At 55.2% G+C, this 22,870-nt stretch overlaps 1 protein-coding gene across 1 annotated transcript; it reads left to right on the forward strand.

Annotated features, from left to right (window-relative positions):
- Positions 1 to 305: 305 nt before the first annotated feature.
- IGSF10 (immunoglobulin superfamily member 10) lies at positions 306 to 22,360 on the forward strand. Its single transcript, XM_056122055.1, is given in 9 exon segments — positions 306 to 502; positions 1,552 to 1,681; positions 5,388 to 5,778; positions 9,858 to 11,500; positions 12,209 to 12,361; positions 13,466 to 13,811; positions 14,353 to 15,256; positions 20,535 to 21,897; positions 21,899 to 22,360. Coding segments are annotated over 9 exon segments (5,589 nt in total).
- Positions 22,361 to 22,870: the final 510 nt, after the last annotated feature.

Consider the following 22,870-nt stretch of genomic DNA (forward strand, 5'->3'; position numbering starts at 1 on the left):
CTGGTGGAGCTCAGGGAACACTATGCCATGTGGGGGATCGAACTTGGGTCAGCTGCATGCAAGACAAGTGCCTTAATCTCTGTGCTATCTCTCCAGACCCCACGTTTTTCTTTTTAATGGGTGACATTGGTTTACGACCTTCTGTTTTTCAGGATTTACATCTCTGCAAACACAAATGAAGGTTCCCATCTCTCCCCGCCACCATTCCAAGCAGGCTAGAGAGGGTCTGAAGGAGTGTGGGGGGTGATGCTCCCTCTACCCGCCATGGTTGGGTCAAATAGCTCTGTGTTTGGTGTTTCTGCAGGATGGTGAAGGTGGAGGGTCTCATGCACCTCTGCTTCCTGATCTTCGTCACAGTCAGCTGGCTGGGAGCGTGTCCTGCGTGTGGGGCGTGTCCTCGTCCCTGCACCTGTTACCTACCCACCGAGGTGCACTGCACATTCCGCTACCTGACCTCGATCCCCGACGGCTTCCCGCCCCACGTGGAGCGTGTCAACCTAGGGTATGTGTGGCCCTTTGTCCTCTTGCAAAGATGCATTGGCCAGTCCCGTCACTTGTGGCAAATAGCGGGGGACCCCCGCACTATTACTCTTTGGTGATGGGTTTTAGGAGGATCTGTCGTTGGTTGGGGATGATACAAACATTTTTCCGAAAGGGAGAAAGTCCTTCTAGAATCCGGAGTCACTCAAGGCCGGTTGTGAGGTCCGTGACTATAGAAATGTTTCCTGCTGACTGTGTTTTGGTGGAAACATAATGCTCCTTGTACAAGGTGCTGGGCTGCCAGGAAGCATCTTTCCTGAGATGTGGGAAAAGGTGGCAAGAGTTCCCCCCCCCCCCCCCCCCGCCCAAGCAAACTAACACTTAAAAATCATTTAATGAAAACTGCCGGAAAGTTTAATTCACACACAAGCAAACACACGTGGAGACATCTTTGTCATTCCTACATTCTTACTGCGTGCCAGACATAGTGGAGGTGCTTGGAGTTAGGGCACTGAATACTCTCATTCTGGAAGAGTCCAGCTAAAGGGAGAACATTGATGGGCACAGGGGTGAAATCTGATCAGAACAGAGCACCCCAAAGCCCGTGAGGAGCAGTGCCTGGAGAATTTCATGGATTCCCCCACCTCGTCCAATCCTGCTAGGAGTGAGCTTTGTAAGATTTGCAACTTGTACACGAGGACATGGGAAGAACAAATCTGACTTTGCCCAGATAGCATCACCACCACAGCCCTGGGTTTGCAATCCTGGCCAAACCATTTGGATGCCAAGCCCATTCTAATAATGAATCCCACCTCGCAGAGTAATATGGGGGTGGGGAGTGTTTAAAGAGAATGGGTGGGTTTCAATGTCCAGAACAAAATTCACATCCCAGGGATTGGCCACTGAGAGGGGAGTGAGGCATTGAAGGCCTGTGCACAGGGCACCCTCTTGAAGTTTAGTCTTGTCTTGGGCCCTGGGTGGTCTCTGCAGAGCAGGGATGGGAAAGAGCTGGACATCCAAGAATTAGTCCACAGTCTTCTCCTTCCACCTCAAATGACATTCTTACTTCAGGTACAACAGCTTGGTGAGGTTGGCAGAGACAGACTTTTCTGGCCTGAGCCGGTTGGAGATGCTCCTTTTGCACAGCAATGGCATCCACACCATCCCTGACAAGACCTTCTCGGACCTGGGGGCCCTGCAGGTAAGACCAGAGCAGGGAGCAGGGAGCTAGGGGGGTGGCCCTCCCATTTCCACCCATTTAATAGCACCCTGAAAGTCAGCATGCTGGACACTGGTCATCAAGAGACGATTTCAAAGAGCTACTGCAAAAGTTTTCATTTGAGGGTGAGAAGACTTTGGGGCTATATTCCATGGTGTTGGGGCTTATTCCTGGTTCTGTGCTCAGGGATCATTCCTGGCAAGACTTGGGGAACCATATGTGGTTGGTGCCAGGCATCCAGCTGGGTTGGCTGTGTGCAGAGCAAGTGCTTTATCTACTCTGGACTCTCTTTACCGTGATTAGAATAATAGTTTTCTCCTATCACAAGCTTGTAGGGAAAAAAATCAGTACTCTGGGATTAAAAAAAATAAAACCACTTTATAATTAAATCCTGAAAAACTACAATCTGGACATGTTTATCAGAGAATCCATTGTGACTGTTCTAAAAACAATTGCTGTTTTGGAGCTGGAGCAGTATTCTTCCAGTGAGTTAGGTACTTGTCTACATGGCCGACCCAGGTTTGATCCCCGGCATCCCATATGGTCCCCCAAGCACTGCCAGAGTAATTTCTGAGTACAGAGTCAGGAGTGAGCCCTGAGCATCACCAGGTGTGACCCTAAAACAAAGCAAAAAAATGCTGCCTTTGATAAAGTTGGCTTTTTATACAATGTTATGAATGTATAGAGAAAAATGCCCCAAAGTAGAAAGTCTCCCAAATGTGCATATTTGGTGGGGCTGGAATGACAGTACAGCGGGTAGGCCTTCCACGCGGCCAACCCAGGTTTGATTCTCAGCATCCCATATGGTCCCCTGAGCACGGCCAGGAGTAACTCCTGAATGCAATGCCAAAGAGTAACCCCTGTGCATCACCAGGTGTGACCCAAAAAGAAAAAAAATATTTGGTGATGGAAGAAATTGAAGAGCTGGTGTTCCAATAGGGAGTGGCTGGGCATATATTGTGCTAATTGGGAAAAGCCTGCCATAATGTCACCTATTGTCCGATGCCCTTGATGTGGGGGCTAGCACGGGCACATCCATAGTAATAGAGTAAACTGGTGGTTTTTCTAAGACTTCGAGTGAGGGAGTGGGTGAGGGGAGAATCCTAATGGATGCTGTATTTTATTTTGGAACACAGTCTGTAGCACCATCCTCCAGTTGTTCATTGATTTGCTTGAGCATGCTCAGTAACATCTCCATTGCGAGACTTGTTGTTACTATGTTTGGCATATCGAATATGTTATGGGTAGCTTGCCAGGCTTTGCCGTGTGGGCAGGATACTCTCGGTAGCTTGCCGGGCTCTCTGAGAGGGGCTGAGGAATCGAATTCAGGTCGACAGAGTTGGCTGTGCACAAGGCAAACTGTGCTATCACTCCAGCCCAATTTTGGAACAATGAAATTTTTTCCAAGTTTGATAGTGGGGAGAAGATTATAGTCTAGTACACTATAATATATTCACAACTCTGTGAATCTACAAAACCTCTCACAATTTTACAGTATTAAAAAAAGTTTTCTGAGACACATTTGTGAATTATATATATAAATTTATTTTACAAAATCATATATATATAAATTTATATATAAATTTCTCTCTTCTGTTTCATTTTTTTGTACCATGAACTTCTGTGCATTGATTTTGAAACCTGCCATCTTACTGCACAAATCTATTATTTCTAGGAGCTTTTTCTGCAGCTCTTTATGGTTCTCTAGATACAGTATCACTCATGTCACCTGCAAAAAAGTGAGTTTGACGTCTTCTTTTCTGGTCTGGACGCTCTTAATATCTCTTTCTTGCCTTATTGCTATGGCCAGGCTGGTCCTCTAGTGAATGGCAGTGATACCAGTGGGCATCTTGGCTTGTGTCTGATCTGAGAGGAAAGAGTTTCAATTTTTCACCATTGGGTATGATGTTTGCTGAGCGCTTTTGGTGAATGGCTTTAACTATGTGGAAGAAACTTTCTTCAACCCTCACTTCATCGAAAGTTTCTTTTTTTTTAAATCATGAATGAGTGCTGGATCTTCAGCAATAAGAAAAGAGGAAACTATGCAGTGTGAATGTCCATGGATGGATCTGCAGCGCATGGTGCTGAGTGAAGTTAGTCATGAGAGGGACGAGCTCAGGATGACCTCTCTCATACATAGGCTGCAAAGAGACATAGTAAAGCAACAAATACTCAAAGGCAACAGAGACAGAACTGGAAACATTTCCCTGTAGGTGGGAGGGGGGATTTAGAGGGGGGATTTCATGGTGGTGGGGAGAGAGCACACTGGTGGAGGGTGGGGTGCTGGAGTATGTTACTGCATGAGCCCCATGATCAATAATGTATACCACACTGCCTAAAATGATTTTTGAAATTTATTTTTATTTTATTAAGTAGTTGGGCTGGAGCGATAGCACAGTGGATAGGGCGTTTGCCTTGCATGCGGCTGACCTGGGTTTGATTCCTCCACCCCTCTCAGAGAGCCCGGCAAGCTACCGAGAGTAACTCATCTGCATGGCAAAGCCTGGCAAGCTCCCCATGACGTATTCGATATGCCAAACACAGTAACAACAAGTCTCACAATGGAGACTTACTGGGCCTGCTTGAGCAAATCGATGAACAACAGGACAGTGCTACAGTGCTATTAAGTAGTTCACAATATTTGATTACATTTAATGTTCAAACACGAATCCCACCACCATTATACCTTCCCACCACCTTATTTCAGGTGTTTCCATCACCTAATAAAATGATTTTTTTAAAAGTTACTGAGACATGTTAAACTAGCAATTTTCCACAATAATCCCACACCGATTCTGTGTTCTAAACAAATACTCAAATCATAAGTGATGAAAAAATGGTGACTAACACCTAGGGATATCTATTATAAATGCAAAAGAAATTTATACATTAATATATACATACATAAACCTTATATAGATTCAAGAAATTAAATTTGGGGCCCAAGAGATGATACAGGAGTTAAAGCATTTGTTTTGCACATGAATGAGCCTGGTTGGATCCCCTGCACTGCATATGATCCCCCGAACACTGAGCACAGAGCCAGAAGTAGCCCAAAAACGAAAATTAAATTTGCAATATCAATATGCATTTACTTTGCCTATCTGTGGAAACGGACACTTTGCAAAAGCAGAACACCCGTGACCCCTCCCCGGCGCCAAACTATCCCAGAGCTATTTCCCGCATCTCTGCACTGTGTGGAAGCAAACCCACAATCTCCTAACGTGTCAGCTCTCAGCCCCCCAGTGCATATCTCAGAGGTGCGGGGGGCTTTTCACCATCATCACAGTTTCTTCAAGTGTAAGCAGAGGGGCTGGAGAGGTAGTGCTTGCCGTGCATGTGGCTGACCTACTTCACATGCAAGGCAAGCGCTACCTCCCCAGCCCCTAGCACTGCGTGTGGTCCCCGGAGCACAGAGCCAGAAGTAAGCCTAAAATGTGGTCCCCAGCACCCCCCTTCCTGCAAAAAAAATGTCAGCCAGAGTTCCTTGCTGCTATAAAATGTTCCCAGCGTTGGTTCCCAATCCCCGTTGGTCTCAGACTTCACTCGAAAAAGCCCCGTTGGAATTAGGATCCAAACTTGCAAACCTGGGCCTGGATGAACCCCAACAAATACCCCCTCCCCCCATGCTTTTTCCGTTTCGGTGGAAGTTCAGTCGGCAAAAGAAGTGTGTGGTTTTTACTCTTAGGTTCTAAAACTGAGCTATAACAAAGTCCGCAGGCTTCAGAGAGATGCTCTCTACGGACTCAGCAACTTGACCCGGCTTCATCTGGACCACAACGGCCTCGAGTTCATCAACCCCCAGGCCTTCTACGGGCTCACGGCACTGCGCCTGGTGCAGCTGGAGGGCAACCAGCTCACCCGGCTCCATGCCGACACCTTCGTCACCCTGCGCTACCTCGAGGTGTTCAGGACATCGTCCATTAGGTACCTGCACCTGTCTGATAACCTCCTGAGCTCCCTGCCCCGAGAGATGCTCTCCCCCCTGTCCTCCCTGGAGAGCCTCTATCTCCATGGCAACCCCTGGACCTGCGATTGCCATCTCTCGTGGCTGGCTGGCTGGACCCTGGAGAAGCCAGGTAGGCAACCTGTGGGCTTCACTGTCCTTTTACTCCAGGGAAACTGGCCCCGGAGAGCCTGATCTGCAAGTCAGGAGACTGAGATAATGTGGAGGCTGAGGTCTAGATCATTCTGTCGTGACGAGGGCGTCACTCTCAGGCTGTGTGGTTGTTGCTCTGGGCTTTTAGTGCACCTTGACCTGTCAGGAACGGGTGATGCGTTACTCTGCCTGCTGCTCACCTCAGTGGCTGGTCTATAAATTCTGGAGTCCTTGAGGATTGTGTGAGACGTTTGCAGACAAAACTCTGGTGCATCAGAAGTTCAAGCTGATTGTGCAGGTGAAGTTGACAGGTCTGGGTCCCTGCCCAGTGTCCTGACCTCTCTCTCACCCACGTGTGGTGTCTCAGGGGTCCTGTCCCCCATGCCCTGTCCAGCTTACAGCGTCCTGGTGCTGTCCCTGTGCCGTCTCTCCCCTCCAGTGAACAGTGGCCTGGGTTAGTCCCTTCTCCATCTCTGTCCAGGGTACCGGCTCCTGGTCTGGGTCTGCGCAAGGGGAGGCAGGGTCGGATTGGTGGGTAGTAAAAGAGGGTGCTGGGGAGGGCCACGGCTGGGAGCTTGAGAAAAGGGGAAAGGAAAGGTTGGTTTTGGTTTTAACTGTTGATGTTTTGTTCTTTCCTTCTCTCTTTCTTTCTTTCTTTCTTTCTTTCTTTCTTTCTTTCTTTCTTTCTTTCTTTCTTCTTCCCTTCCTTCTTTCTTTTTTCTTTCTTTCTCCTTCCTTTCTTCCTTCCTTTTTATCTCTCCTTTCTTTCTTTTTTCTTTCTCTTCTCTCTCCTTCCTTTTTTCTTTGTTTTTCCCTACTTCCTTCCTTCCTTCCTTCCTTCCTTCTCCTTCCTTCCTTCTTTCTTTTTTCTCTTTCTTTCTCTTCTTTCTCTATCCTTCCTTCCTTATTTCTTTTTCCTTTGTTTTCTTCCTTCCTTTCTTCCTTCCTTATCCTTCCTTCCTCCATTGTTTTTTCTTTTTTCTCTCTCCTTCCTCCATTGTTTTTTCTTTTTTCTCTCTCCTTCCTTCCTTCCTTCCTTCCTTCCTTCCTTCCTTCCTTCCTTATTTTTTCTTTCTTTCTCTTCTTTCTCTCTCCTTCTTTCCTTCTTTCTTTTTCCTTTGTTTCTTTCCTTCCTTCCTTCATTCCTTCCTTATCCTTCCTTCCTCCATTCTTTTTTCTTTTTTCTCTCTCCTTCCTTCTTTCATTCTCTTTTTTCTCTCTCCTTCCTTCTTTCATTCTCTTCTTTCTCTCTCCTTCCTTCTTTCTTTTTTCTTTGTTTCTTTCCTTCCTTCTCCTTTCTTTTTTCTTTCTTTTTCTCTCCTTCCTTCCTTCTCCTTTCTCTTTTCTTTCTTTTTCCCTCCCTCCCTCCCTCCCTCCCTCCCTCCCTCCCTCCTGTTCTTTCTTTCTTTCTTTCTTTCTTTCTTTCTTTCTTTCTTTCTTTCTTTCTTTTTTTTTGCTTATTCTCTTACCCCAGAGGAAATCTGGCACTTTCTCCTGGGGTCAGTCATCCTGTGTGGTGGGTGCCAGCTGGTCCATGGGTCCATTTCTCCCTTATCAAGGAAATATTGTGCACAGAGGTGCTGTCCACACTCGGACTCCATCAGGCTGCTGGCACTGCGTTTTGTGGACGGTGGATGTTGAATCCACTTTCTTCCACAAACATTTGTTTCCCGGGTCTGAAACTGGGAGGTGGGTGCCGCGCGACTTCTTTTGGCCCTGGATCAAACTTGTTGTAAGACTTGTTATAAGTAATGCCGCTGGTGCCTGAGCCCCGTGGAAGAGAGAGTTCTGGAAAGAGAAGAGTGTCTTGTGTGAGCAGGCAGGGGACATGCTGTTAGTTCCAGTGTAAAAGATTGTCAAGCCTAAGGCTGACTCAGCTTTAAAATGTAGTTTAAAATGTGAGACGGCAGACGAGAAAGGGGGAAAATGTGGAAGAAATAATGTCTCAGTGTTAGACTTCCCTCTGTCCTGACACCCGTCAGGGACAGCACCAAGACGCTGTAAGCTGGACAGGGCATGGGGGACAGGACCCCTGAGACACCACACATGGGTGAGAGAGAGGGACGGCTGCAAGGAGCCAGAGAATGGAAAGCAGGGAGCCGCCTGGAGGAAGTGTGCTCCAGCAGGTTGGGGCCGAGCTGTAAGGGGTCAGGGTCATGGGCGGCTCAGCGGTTGGTGTGATGGGGAGAAGGGCTGGGACTGCTTCTCGCTGTGACTGCACCTTCGTGGGTGCACGGGAAGACAACGGCATGCTGGGCTTTGCGTCTGGGCCACACCCCTAATGTTCCAGGGCTGCGGAGTGCCACTGGGGCCGAGCATCACTGAGGAGCATGGTTCAGCGAGGTTTTTTCTTGTGTCTGGAAGCCTGCCTGGGGTCAGGGGTGCTGTGGGGTCCTGAGAATTCACAGAGCAGTGAGGAGAAAGACCCCTGAGCACTGTTCAGAGAGGAGTGGGCTGGTCAGCTGTGTCTTCTGAGTGGGCTTAGCCCCTCATTTTCTTTCTTTTTTTTTTAATTTATTTTTTATTAGTGAAACACCATGAGGTACAGTTGTAGATTTACAAGTCTCTGTGTCTGGGTTTCGGTCATACCATGATCAAATACCCATCCCTCCACCAGTGCCCATTTTCCACCACCATGGATAATATCCCCCAACCCCCTTCCCCCATCCCCCCCTGCCTCTGTGGCAGGGCATTCCCTTTTGTTCTCTCTCTCCTTTTGGGTGTTGTGGTCTGCAAAAGAGGCATTGAGTGGCAAACATGTTCAGTCCATAGTCTACTTTCAACATGCATCTCCCCTCCTGGGTATTCTAGGGGAAAGGGCATTTCAGATAGAGAAGGGAGCACCAAATGGAGAGTGTTTGGAGGAGCCCCTCATTTTCAAGTGTGGACTTACTGCCCCCCAGGTGTGCTGGAACGATCGGGGCGGGGGGCAGTCAGAGCCTTCTGTGCAACCAGGCGCTACTGTCCGCTCACTTAAATGTGGTGGACCTTCAGGCGTGCTGATGGATTTATTTTTCTGAAAAGGGGGAAGCAGGCCAGAGAAAGTAGGGCACCCCCAGTTTAGTGTCAGAGCTTCTGAAACCTTTTCACTGAGATCTGCACCTCAAGGGAGCACTGCCAGGAGAGCCTTGTGCTCCCCTGCAGTGGATTTTGGACTTGTTTGGGAGTCACTGCAGACTCAGACTCAGAATTTCACGACTGCCCAGTTTTTCATCACTCGACCTCCCTAAACATGATGACATAGTCCTGGACAGCCGCCACCCTTTGTTTCAGAAGCAAGAATCTGGACTCTGCAGTTTGGGGGTGGGGCGAGAGGCAGTTCAGGTGGAGTTTCTTGAAAGTGAGTTTCAAAGTGTTCAATACAAAGGAATTCAGCCTGGACAGCGTCCGCTGAGATCTGGGTGTCGGGGTGCTGGGGACCTCACCTGTGGTTCTCAGCCCACCAGGCCCACAGTTCAATGCAAGTTGCTGATAGTATGATGCCAACCAAGATTGGTCTCCAGCATCCTATATGGTACCCTGAGCCCCACCAGGAGTAAGCCCCAAGCACCCCTGGGTGTAGCAAAAAAAGAAAGGATGCTGCTTAATTAATAAGCAAGGCTTCTCTTTCCATTTTCTCATTCAACCATGCCATAGTCTTCTGTGCATACTACAGGGCTGGAGCGATAGCACAGTGGGTAGGGCGTTTGCCTTGCACGCAGCCAACATGGCCAACCTGAGTTCGATTCCTCCACTTCTCTCGGAGACCCCGGCAAGCTACCGAGAGTATCTCGCCGGAAGGGCTAAGCTCCCCGTGAGTATTCGATATGCCAAACACAGTAAGAAGTTTCACAATGTTACTGGGCCTGCTCGAGTACAGGTTTACAATTACATTTTTTAAAAATTGCAGATTGTATTGTTTTCCTGATGTGGCCTAGTTTATCACTTCGGTAGAGCAATGCAACCGAATTTTGCGGATGAATTTTGCATTTGACACCTTATTCTATGGCTTCGCCAGTGCTCATTTTCAACCAGCAATCATTTTATTTTACTTTTATTTCCCCTTCTCCCCACCCCTAGACGTCATCAAATGCAAAAAGGACCGGAATCCCTCCAATCCCCCGCAGTGTCCACTTTGCACCAACCCCAGGACAGCGCAAGGCCAGCTGTTAGCCAGAGTCCCCGCGGCGGCTTTTCTGTGCGCCCCGCCCGCTCTGGAGGGGTCCGCGGGGGACAGGAGCCTGAACGCCGGGCCTTGGGGTGCTCCTGAGCCCATTTCTCCTCAGGACTTCGCGGCCTCTTGGGGCTCCCTTGCTCTGAACTTGACAGACCAGGCTGGAAACGAGGCGGCCGTGGTCTGCCGCGTGGAAAAGCCTGGAAACACCTCCTCCAGGGCGGCGCTGGCCGCAGAAAACAGCTCTGTGGTCCTCGACGTGGCCTTCGCCGTGTCGCTGGCGTGCGACCTCGCTGAGGGTCACCTCCTGGCTGTGTGGCAGATCCTGGCTCCGTACAGCGACGCCCCGCTGCTGCTGGAGAGAAACCGCGCGCTTCCAGAGGCCCCGGGAGACCCATACGGGCAGGTGGCGGCGGAGCCCGACGACACCTTCACCGGCGTCCAGGCCACGCTCCGGGCCCAGCCCACCTGGCTCCTGCAAGCCCGCGCGTCTCTGTGGCTCGACCGCGCAGCCACTACGCCCCAGGCCGCGTGGCTCCGATGGTCCGGCCGGGCGCGCTTCCAAGCCCCGAGCCCCGAGCCCGAGCCGGGCCCCTGGACCCTGATCCTCAGCGAGAAGCGCGCGCAGCTGGCCAGAACCGTGCTGGCCGGCCGGACCGTGGCTCTGGACTGCCCGGGCCTTGGCCACCCCGCGCCCCGCTTACAGTGGCTGCTGGCTGACGGGAGTCGAGTCGGGGCCCCTCACACCAGCGGGGACGGCCGCGTCCTGGTCCACAGGGACGGGACCCTGGAGATGCGCGCGGCCGACACCTCGGACACGGGTGCCTACCGCTGCGTCAGCACCGCCGCCCACGACACCGACGTGCTCACGTACTGGGTGACGGTGGTGGAGGCCCCCGGGGACACTGCCCCGCAGGGCCGCCCGCCGCAGGTGGTCTTCCTGGACGAGCCTCTGGACCTCCCGTGCGGGGTCACCACCGGGAGCCCCGACCCCCGCATCAGCTGGGTCCTGCCCGGAGCCGTGGTGCTGCCCGGGCCTGCCACGGACCGCCACGCCCTGAATAACGGCACCTTAAGAATCGCCCGGGTCACTCGCAGAGACCAGGGTATTTACCGCTGCGTCGCGGCCAATCCATTGGGGGTGGACGTGCTGACCTACCGCGTCGCTGTCCGGATCCAGGGGCCCCGGGAGCCGCTCGTGGAAACCGAGGGCTCTGGACTTGGGACGCCGGACCCCCCGCCGGTGCCGCGCCCCGCTCCTGCTCTGGGGGGCGCAGAGACTGGACGCCCTGTCGGTGGCCAGCGGCGGGGGCGTTTTTGGGAGCAGCGGCGGCAGCGCCTGCCCTCGGTGCGAAGGATCGACCCCCGCCACTGGGCCGCTCTCCTGGAGAAGGCCAGGCGGAGAGACCAGCCCGGGGCGCCCGGGAGCCCCCCGGGAAATGCCCCTGTGCGCAAAGCCCAGCGCCTGACCGCGCCCCGGGAGGAGGAGTCCTCTGGACTGGCCCCTCTGGGGGAGGAAGAGGTGGTCCTGGCCACGACTGCCAGCCAGGTGGACCCGGATGGACCCCGAAAATCAATGGCTCATCCCCCAACCAAAACACCCATGCACGCTAGGGGCAGCCCCCTGAGGAGCGCCCTCGGACCCCCACCGGGAAAACCCATACAGTTCTACCTCCCTGGAGCCACGGCCAGTGCCCAGCCTTTCCCGACGTCTGCCGCCAGCACGTGGCCCAGCGCCAGGCACCCGGAGTCCCTCACCCCTGGGTTCTTCCCAGGGGGAGATGCCGTATCTCCGAGGACTGGCCACACGGAGGGCAGAGATGGTTCACAAGGGGGGTCCCTGGGGACGGCTGGGATGAGGTTCCAAGCGGGCAGAGTCAGAGGGTTGCCTGGTGGCACCAAGGGGCATGGACCCACGCACCCTCTGCCCAGCCCCTCTGCGGCCCCCTCAGGCTGGGCCCACGCTGCCAAGTCTCAGGCCCACCCATCCTGGAGCCACTCCACGCCTGGCCCACGGAGGAGAATCTGGGGCCCCCGCAGAACTCCAGCTGGTCGGCGGCACCCCTACAGGCCACGCCTCAAAGGCACTGCAGAAGGAAACGCCTCTGTATGGGCAGCCCCCAAGACCAACAGGGGGTGCCCGTCCTGTACAGCGGCAGAGCCGGCTCTGCCCAGTCCGGCCCCTGGTCAGCCCCCTAAAGCAGATCCAGATGGCGTCCCCCCAGCCCCGGTCTCTGACCTATCTCTGCTGTGGAAGGGCCACCTGGAGGGCCAGACCACGGAAACACTGGCCCTGGAAGATTTCAGTACTCCATGGCCCGGGGTCATAACTCGGACCCCAACATCTACAGCTGTGGATGAGAGTCCGGCCACCCCCACAGTTCCCCCAGGTGTGGCCGGCTTGGCCACAGTAAGGAGAGAGGCCTTCATCACCCCAGCCCGTCCACCCCGCCCTGCTAAGCCCTCTGTCACCACCGCTAGGACCACGAGAGGGAAAGTCCTCCCACGCCAGGGCTCGGCCAGGGGCCCCAGTCCGAAAGAGGGGCTCAGGGCTCAGCACAGACCAGGTGGGCAGAAGGTCCCTGCACCTGTGCCCCCCAGCACAGCTCCTGCTGGGCCATCCCGCCATGCCGCACCCCTGCGAACCACAAGGCTCCGGCCCCTCGTCACACAGGCTCCTTCCACAGCACCATCCACCCACGTAGCCCAAACACACCCACCGAGACTCCGGCCTCCAGGGAAGGCGCTGTCCCCCCCAGCTCTGGACCCCATGGCGCCACGTCTCTGGAGCCCAGAATCTAGCGGTGGTCCCCTCCACGTGACCATGACAACTGCCGTCCCCCAAATGAGCAAAGTTGATGCGGCCCAGACAGATGGAACCAGGGCCCAGATATCAGAAAGGGAAATGGAATGGAGGGGAGAGGCGAGGGTCCCGCGTCCCTCCCCGGATGGTGGGCATTCCGGCCCCACCTCGGAAACCGCGGGGCCCCTGGTGGGTCTAACCCCAGCCAGGAAAGCTTTGCCCAGTGTCCCTGTGTCCACCCAGCCCCCATGGGGAAGCACAGAAGGAACATCCAGTCCCACCGGCCAGCATCTGAGAACCCAGAGCCCGGGACAAGAGCCAGGGAGGATGCGGGCTCTGGAGGAAACGGGAGAAGCTTCGGCCTCCATCCTGCCCAGCTGGGAACGCCAGAGCACCCCTGCCAGGAACTCCAGCCTGGCGCCCTCCCTGCCGCACCTTGCCCTGGGTCCTGGGGACCCTCTGGCACCCACAACTCCAAGCTCCCCTCCCTGGGGCCATCCAAGCACCCCTCCAGCTTCCTGGGCGACGACAACGGCCTACACAAGGGTCAAGGTGCCCGGAAGCTCCAGCCCCCGTTGGGACCCAGAGCAGCTGGCACCAGAGAGGGTGTCGTCTACCAACACTGGCCCAGGGCCCACCAGCTTCACCTCGGGGATGGCCCGTACCTTCCATTCCCAGCCCCCCTTCCACCCTGTGGCCCTCCTGGTCCAGCCGACCCCCCTGCCCCACTTTGGGGAGACTCAATCAGGGCCCCAGCCAGACGCAGCAGCCACTGAGGCCAAAGGTCTGGGCTCACCCGAAGTGACAACGCTCACTCCCAACTGGCCTGGGCAGCAAAAGGCAGAGGACAGCAGCTCCCAGGAGACCCCAGCCCGAAAGACCACCCCTGCCCTGGGCCTGCCTGTCAACCCCCGCTCCAGGAATCTCTTTGAGAGGCCCAAGATGGTTGGGGGTAGGGCTGCCAGCTACACAGTCCTGGCCCACTCAGACGCCTTCCTGCCGTGCGTGGCTGTGGGGAACCCCCCGCCCACCCTCCGCTGGACCAGAGTCTCTTCAGGTACTTGCAGATGTCCTTTGCCTCTGGGGTCCTTTTGTGGCAAAACAAGGGGGAAGCTTGCAGGGTTACACACCCAGAGAACTCACCCGCTTCACATTTCTCCCAAATGTCCAAATACTCCTGCCTGCCTTGGCATCACATGGTGGGGGGTTGGGTTTTGTTGTGTCTGTTTTTTTTGGGGGGGTGTCTCACCCAGCGATGCTCGAGGGTTACTCATGACTCTGCACTCAGGAATGACTCCTGACAGTGCTCAGGAGACCTTATGGTATGCCGGGGATCGAACCCGGTTGGCCGCGTGCAAGGCAAACGCCCTCCCTGCTGTGCTATTGCTCCTGCCCCACAACTGGGTTTTCAATACGTGTTTTTCAGAATGCTTGTCCCCGTGCTTTGTGAGCTGACTCAGAGGTGCCCTGGCTAGCCATGCGGATGCAGAGGCCTTTTATTCTGCAAATCTGGGACCAAGACCCCCTACCCACGCCCCACCCCTGGGAGCAGCCTGTCTTCCCGCAGGCCTCATGTTTTGTTTCTCTCTCCTCATCAGGTCTTGTGCTGTCCGGACGGAAGGAGGGCAGCAGATTCCAGGTGCTGGACAATGGGACCCTGTCCATCCAGAGCGTGGACATTCAGGACCGCGGACAGTACCTGTGCTCCGCGTCCAATGCCTTCGGCTCCGACCACCTCTACGTCACCCTGTCGGTGGTCTCCTACCCGCCCCGGATGCTGGAATCTCTGGCTGAGGAGCTCCTGGTACATTCTGGAAGCACGTTGGCACTGCCGTGCCGGGCGGACGGGAGGCCCCGCCCCAGCATCGCCTGGACTCTTCCCAACCAGACGGTGGTGGTGCCCGAGTTCTCCGACGGGGCGGGGCGGGCCCAGGTGACACAGGAGGGGTCACTGGTCCTCCGCGATCTCGGCGTTCCTGATCAGGGCTTTTACCGCTGCACCGCCAGCAATGTGGCCGGCCAGGACTGGCTGCAGGTGAAAATCCAGGTCATTGCCACCCCACCTGTTATTCTGGAACCGAAGAGGCAGGTGGTGGCAGGGACCTGGGGTCACAGTCTTCGGCTGCCCTGTACGGCCACCGGAGTCCCCCTGCCCGGCGTGCGCTGGGTCCTCCCTGATGGCTCAGAGGTGGGCCCACTGCAGCCAGCCCCGCCCAAGCTGCTCCTGTTTGCCAATGGGACTCTGCAGGTGAGTGACCTGGCCTCGTCCGAGCAAGGCACATACCGCTGTCTGGCCACCAGCCCTGCAGGCTCTGACGCCCGGCTGGTCCTCGTGACCGTGGAGCCCTTGGGGACCCCGCCCAAGATCTACGTGGCCTCCCCGACCTGGACGGAGGTGGACTTGGGGGGCAGACTGAGGCTGGACTGCTCGGCCACCGGCCAGCCCCAGCCCCGGATTCTCTGGCGGCTGCCGTCCAAAGCAGTGGTGGAGGAACAGCACAGGTGAGCCGATGTCGGCATGGCCCGGCACGCACAAGGCCCGGGTTGGGTGCCAAACGGAAACGAGCTTGTTGATGGGATGGTGGCCCAGTGTGGCTTAGCCACAGGCCCAAACAGCCCAGAGGGGCCTATTAAGTTAACCCTTGAGGGCAAATCCTCTTGAGTACTGTGGCACTGCACTGTCCTCCCGTTCATTGATTTGCTCGAGCGGGCCCAGTCACGTCTCCATTGGAGACTTTGTTGTTACTGTGTCTGGCATATCGAATACATCACGGGGAGCTTGCCAGGCTCTGCTGTGTGGGCGAGACACTCTCGGTAGCTTGCTGGGCTCTCCGAGAGGGGCGGAGGAATCAGTCTTGATTAAAATATAAAAGCAGAGACTGACAAGCCACCCATGACGTATTCGATATGCCAAAAACAGTAATCCTCTTGAGATCAGCTGAACTAGCAAAATCTCTGCATGTTCCAGGCCTGCCTCCAAGGGCCAGCTTCTTTTTGGGGGATGAAGTGAGGATCCGCCCAACAGTGCTCAGGGTTTCTCCTGGCTCTGTGCTCAGGAATCACTCCTGGTGGTACTCAGGGGACCATATGGGGCACTGGGGCTTGAACCTGAGTTGACCACATGCAAGACAAGCGCCCTGCCCACTGTGCTCTCTCCCCGGGCCCAAGGGCCAACCTCTTATTGCATCTGTGTAGGAACAAGCAGAATGAAAATCTCATTTGCGTCTGTCCTTGGGGACAGTTTTCAAGTGGTGGTGGCAGTAAAAGTCGAGGTCGTTTCTTTCCCTCAAAGCGGGGATGTTTGTGAGTTCGGTCAAGGTCTCATTGCTTCACTCCTGAGTCTCAGGGTCATCTGCTTTGCATGTTGGTATGATCTGTGCTGATTCTTTCATTCTAAGACACACTGTGAGCATCGGGGTGTTAAGGCCTTCCTGAAGCGAGATGTGACTTTAGGATGACTTTAGGATCTCATCCTGCCTGATGTGGTCCAAACAGGCCAACACAGTTACGGAAAAAGTAAAATTTATATGTGTAGATTAAACCTTACCATCAAAAAGTAACACTTGTAGTTTGAGCTAGTAATCGTGCCTGTCTTGATGACCTTATGCAATGATTTCCTGCAATTTGACAGAAGATTAGGGGCCACATAGGTGAATAGGTTGCTTATTCATTATTAAAAATATCCTTATTAGAAAAGTTATACATGATCATTCTACTCATTTCAAGAAGTGGAAGATTTCTTATGTCCTCTGCAAGTTGGTGTTGAATTTAATTAGTGAGCTTTAACTTAGAAGTTAAATATTCATTTTCAAATCAGTCAGTAGATAAACTGATCAAATATTAAAATTAGTTTAAATTGTCTGAGAAGTAGTTCCTGAGTGCAGAACGAGGAGTAAGAGTTGAGCACTGCAGAGTGTGAGCAACCTGCTTCTCCCCAAGTCATGCACGCTTTAGAAATGACATATTCGGGTTGGAGCCATAGTATTTTGGGGAGGGCGTTTGCCTTGCACGCACCTGACCCGGGTTGGATTCCCAGCATCCCATATGGTCCCCAGAGCACTGCCAGGAGTAACCCCTGAGCATCACAGGGTGTGGCCCCCAAACAAAAACAAAATCACATTTTTGGGGGGTTGTAGGTTATTGGCTTTGGGGTCACATCCTGCAGGGTTCAGGGGACCATTTTGGTGCCTCTTGCCTCCAAAGCCTGAGACCAAGCCCCCTGAGGGCTTTCAGCCTGGCCCTAGCAACCACATATGTGTTCCTCGGGGTTAGACAGGTACTTAGGATTGGATCCGTTTTTGCATTTAATGCTCTCCCAGCATGTCTTGTTTCCTGCCTTCCAGTAATTACAAGTGCCTGACTGCCGCAGACTGCCGATTCTTTCTGAAATGACTGAGTTTAAAATAGATCCTACAGCACACGAGGGTATTCTCACCTACCCGGGAGAACTGTTCATCATTCTCGGAAGCTGTGGTTCAAATTTTCAGCATAGGCAGAAACCACCGCAAGAAAGGGTGGGAGGGGTAGGAGAGGGGGCAGCAGTGGATGTCTGCGTCCCCAGGAGTTACAGGTCAAGTTCAAATCTTAGGCTGGAAAGATAAAGCAGAAAACATTTTCGGGTCTTTAGATTGGTTTCCAGAAAGTGGAAACCATCAGTGAAGAGGTATCGAATGAGCGTCGGAGCTGTCCCCTGTCAATCCAAAGCAGTGATCCTAAACAGGCCTCCATGACTCGGAATAAACCCTCACCGGGTCATCCAGCAAATCCTTCAGCTAAAGAGCAAAGCAAGTGGACAGGCTGTGTGTCTGCAGTGGAAAGTTCTGCCCGGTGAGGAGGTTCCTTGCCCAGATGGCGGTACCGCTGGTCTGCCCACCCCAGGAAGGATGACAGGCATTCTGGCCACATAGCAAGTCCTTCCTGCCTCCACCTGGGCACCAGACACTTCAGCTTCTCAGAAAACCTTCAGCCTAACAGCCCATTTGTGACGCTGCCATGACGCAGGCAGGCTGACCCTTGTTCCAGAGCACTCATTGGCAGAACCCACGTCTATAGCACAGCGGTAGGGCATTTGCCTTGCACGCAGCCAACATGGCCGACCCGAGTTCGATTCCTCCGCCCCCTCGGAGAGCCCGGCAAGCTACCGAGAGTATCTCGCCTGCATGGCAGAGCCTGGCAAGCTCCCCGTGGCGTATTCGATATGCCAGACACAGTAATAACAAAGTCTCCAATGGAGACGTTACTGGGCCCGCTCGAGCAAAGCGATGAACAACGGGAGAACAGTGACAGTGACAGGGTCACACCTGGCGACGCACAGGGGTTACTCCTGGCTCTGCACTCAGGAATTACTCCTGGTGGTGCTCAGGGGACCATATGAGATGCTGGGAATTGAACCCGGGTTAGCCTTGTGCAAGGCAAATGCCCTCCCCGCTGTGCTATCGTTCCAGCCCCTCCCCTCCAAGTCCTTTTATAGAGGTCGGTTTTATGAGTTTGGGGCCACACTTGGTGGTGCTCAGGGCTCACTCCTGGCAGTGCTCAGGGAACCATATGGGGTGACAAGGATTGAACCTGGGGTTGAACCTGGGAGGGTACATGCGTGGTGAGAGACGAGAGATGCTCCTTCCACACTGAAGAAGAAATATGAAGGCGACAGGGCCAGGAGGATGGTGCAGTGTTAAGGCACTTGAGCCGCATATGGCCTGGTTGAAACCCCAGCACTGCTTGTACTTCCCTGAGCACTGCCAGGAGTAAGCCCTGAGCACAGAACCAGGAGTCAGCCCAGAGTTCATCCAGGTGTGGCCCCCAAACAAACAAATTACCACTTAAAAAAAAGTAGGAGTACTGCTATTTGTTCAGTCAGTGAAGCGGGCTGATCTCCACAAGACCATCACTTTTATGATATACTCCAATCCTCTTCATATTTGGGTTTATAGCGAAAAACCAACTGAAATTGAAACCAATGATTCAGTTAAGAAATTCTATACCATGAAAAGGTCTGTAGGCTTTTTATCCACCTGCATAGCTCACGTTGCCAAAAAAACGTGAGAAACATCCTAGTTTTTTTTTTGTTTTTTTTTTTTTGCTTTTTGTGTCACATTCGGCGATGCACAGGGGTTACTCCTGGCTCTACACTCCTGGTGGTGCTCCGAGGACCATATGGGATGCTGGGAATAGAATCTGGGTTGGCCACGTGCAAGGCAAATGCCCTGCCCATTGTACTACTGCTCCAGCCCCAGTTTATTTTTTTAAGTAGATTTTATTTAAAGGGTTTTTAGGGGTTTTGAAGGGAGAGAGAGACAGACAGAGAGAAAGACAGAGACAGAAACAGAAAGAGACAGAGAGAGAGAACACACAGGCTTCTTCAAGGGCAAAAAGAGCCCTTAGACACATCCCATGGCATTAGACATGAAAGCATGAAAGTACACATCTCAAGAGCGGAGATGTGGGCGACACATGTGCTCAGGCACCACATGTGCTCAGCCACGTGGGCAGAAGCAGCACATGGCCTCCGGCAGCATATGACCGACACATCCTCGTTTCATCTTTGGGCAGTGGCCTCCTGACTGCCAGTGGTCCTTCTGAAAAAGTGGGGCTGAGAGCCAGAGAATGGGTAGTACAGCAAGTAGGGTTCTTGCCTTGCACCCGGCTGACCCAGATTCAATCCCCGGTGTCCCATATGGTCCCCTGAGCACCGCCAGGAGTGATTTTTTTTTCTTTTTTTTCAAATTTTTATTAGTGAAACACCATGAGGTGCAGTTGTAGACTTACAAATTTTTGTGCTTGGGTTTCAATTATGCAATGATCAAATACCCATCCCTCCACCAGTGCCCATTTCCCACCACCACGGGTCCCAGTATCCCTCCCACCCCCCATCCCCCGCATTGATTTCTGAGTGCGAGCCAGATGTGGACCAAGAACCAAACCAAACCAAAACAAACAAAAGTGTGTAGTTTTGTTGGCAGAACAGCTCTGCCATCTGCTGGCCGAAGGTGGAAATGGCAGGCAGCGCAGAGGCTTCCCGGGGAATGCTGGGCTTGCTCTTCTAACCGCCAATTTCGGGTGTTTCTGCCCCTGTAAGCGGGCTGTGCCCTGGAGAACCAAGCACCAGGCAGCTTTCTATGGAACAGAGCAGGACGTATTTTCCATTTAAGTAACTGATGGCTTGCCACTGATATCTTTAAGATGTCTGGTCTGGCATCTTTCTGAGCCAGACTAAAAATCTGGAGGGTTTTTTTGACTTTGTATTATTTATTTATTATTTTTTAAGAGACCTGATATTTCTAAGGACATAAAGTGGACAAGGAAGTCCAGTGCACCGGGATTCCTAACAATCTCACCCGTGAAGTGACTTAAAGGGCTGGGGACAGAGCCGTAGAGGCTGGAGCACGCTCTTTGCATGCATGCAGGAGGCCTGGGACGCGTCTGGGAGGGCCCCAGCTAGGAGGCACCACCAGGTGTGGCCCATCAAACTCCCCCCTTTAAATGGCTAGGCAGAAACACCACCCAGCTCTACCTGCTGCAATAATCTAAAATGATTAACTGAGCACTGAAGATAGAGCCAGTACTGATCGTTTTGAGGGAGGTGGGGGGTGGGAGGGGGCACAGCTGTCAGTGCCCAGTGGTGACTCCTGGCGGGGTCCGGGACCATATGCGGGCGCTGGGGCCAGCGAGGGCAGTTGCTGATTTCAATGCGACACCCAGTCCCTAAAGCCAAGCGCAGACCCCCTCCCCTCCCCCGCCCCGACCCGCAGCCCGCTCAGACCCCTCTCTTGCTCTCCCACAGGATGGGCAGCCGAATCCACGTCTACTCCAACGGGTCGCTGGCCATCGACGCGGCCGCCGACAAGGACGAGGGCGACTACCTGTGCGTGGCCAGGAACCCTAGCGGGGAGGACCTGGTGTCCATGCACGTGGGCCTGCGACGCGAGGCGGCGCGGATCTCCGGGGAGCCGCTGCTCAGCCAGCAGGTGCGGCAGGGTGGGGCCTTCCGCGTGGACTGTCCGGCCTCGGGTGCGCCGCCGCCCGACATCTCCTGGGTCCTGCCCGACGGCTCGGTGGCGCGCGCCCGGCCGGGGGGCCGCCGCGCCCGCGGGCTCACCCTCTTCGCCAACGGCACCCTGCACCTGAGCGGCGTCGGGGCGGCCGAGCAGGGCGACTACACCTGCCGCGCGCAGAACGCGCTGGGCCGGGACGAGATGCGGGTGCGCCTGACCGTCGTCCCCGCAGCCCCGCGCATCCAGCCGGGCGCCGCGCCCGCGCCCCGCGTGCGGACGGGGGACACGGCCGTGCTGGACTGCGAGGTGGCCGGGGAGCCCGCGCCCACGCGCTTCTGGCTGCTGCCCTCGGGGGTGACCGTCGCCGCCTCCCGGGGCCGGTACGCGCTGCACGCCAACGGCTCCCTGGCCGTCAGCCGGGTGACCCCGCGCGACGGGGGCGCCTACGTGTGCGTGGCCCGGAACCCGGGGGGCGGCGACGCCCGGACGTACCAGCTGCACGTCCAGGACGCGGCGGGCCCCGCTCCCGTGCGCAGGGCCACGGCCGGGCGCCACTCGCGCGCGCTGCTGCCCTGCGCGCCCGGCGCCACGTGGCTGTTGCCGGGCGCCGTGGCCCTGCGCGCGCCCTACCACGGCGGCCGCCTCTCGGTGCACGCCAACGGGAGCCTGGAGATCCGCAACGTGCGGCCGTCGGACGCGGCCGAGTTCGTGTGCGTGGCCCCGGGGCAGCGCGCGCTGGCCGTGCGGCTGGACGTGCTGGAGCCGGCGCGCAGGCCCAGCTTCCGCAGCCCGGCCCACGAGAAGGTGGTGGCTCGCCTGGGCCGGCCCACGGCGCTCCACTGCGCGGCCGACGGGTACCCGCCCCCCGACATCCTTTGGGTCCTGCCCAACGGCACGCGGCTGCCCGGGGCCGGCCCGGCGGGCAACGCGTCCCTGGTCATCCCCAGGACGGCCCGGAGCCACGCGGGCCGCTACCGCTGCACCGCCAGGAACGCGGCGGGCTACGTCGAGAAGCTGGTCGTGGTGGAGGTGAGCCAGCGGCCGGTCATCCTCACGCCCGCGCTGGGCGGCGTGTTCGGGCTCTGGGGCGAGCCCCTCTGGCTGCACTGCGTGTCCGACGGGAGCCCCAAGCCGCGGCTCGCGTGGACGGTCCCCCCCGGGCGCCGTGCTGGAGCGGCCCGGGCCGCAGGGGCCCTACGTCCTGCACGAGAACGGCACTCTGGTCATCCGCGCGGCCGAGGCCCGCGACACTGGGAGCTACGTGTGTCAGGCGCGCAACAGCGCGGGCCGCGCCCACATCGCGGTGCCCGTGACGGTGGTGGCCTACGCGCCCCGCATCACCCGCCGGCCGCCCAGGAGCGTGCTGGCCACGACAGGCACTGCGGTCCGGCTGTCCTGCGGGGCACTGGGCGTCCCCCGGCCGCTGATCACGTGGGAGGGGCCGGCGGGACCCCCGCTGCCCCGGGCCCGGCGGGGCAGCACCTCGGAGCCGGTCACGCAGCCTGGGACCCTGGTCCTCCACGACCCGCAGACGGAGGATTCGGGGACCTACAAATGCACTGCCAGGAACTCGCTGGGCAGCGACTCGGCGGTCACCTTCCTGCGGGTCATCTGACGGCCGAGCCCAGTGTCCCCACAGACCACGCCTGTGCACGGGTTTGTTTTTTTGGAAGAAGTTTAATCAAAGGCAGCCATAGGCATATACATGAAGTTGAAGACATTTACAATATCAAATCCACCATGGACATGCAAAATAAAGTGGCAAAGAAATGCTTGGTGAACGGATACTGACTTCTTGAGTGGTTCTCAGAACAAAACTTTTGAACTTAAGGCACTTTTTATTTTGCCAACAAAGAACAAGGAACATGGAGACGGTCCCGCCATGGAATAACAGAGTGGTGTACCTGGATTCTCTGAGAATGTCACTGTCACTGCCTGCTGCCTAGTGCTCCCCTAGTGACCCTGGGGAAAGGTCTGATTGGCGGTCTTGGATAAATGCTGGGGCTGGTTTATAAATATTTTTAGTCGAACCTAGAAGGGAAATGATGCCACGGGACGGCTGGCGTTAAGGATCACCGATTTGCACACACAGAACGTTTTCGCTGGTGGGGAGTACAAGAATGTG

The sequence above is a fragment of the Sorex fumeus genome, unplaced genomic scaffold (genome assembly GCF_029834395.1).
Source record: "Sorex fumeus unplaced genomic scaffold, SorFum_2.1 ptg000044l, whole genome shotgun sequence".
In the NCBI taxonomy this organism is placed as follows: domain Eukaryota; kingdom Metazoa; phylum Chordata; class Mammalia; order Eulipotyphla; family Soricidae; genus Sorex; species Sorex fumeus.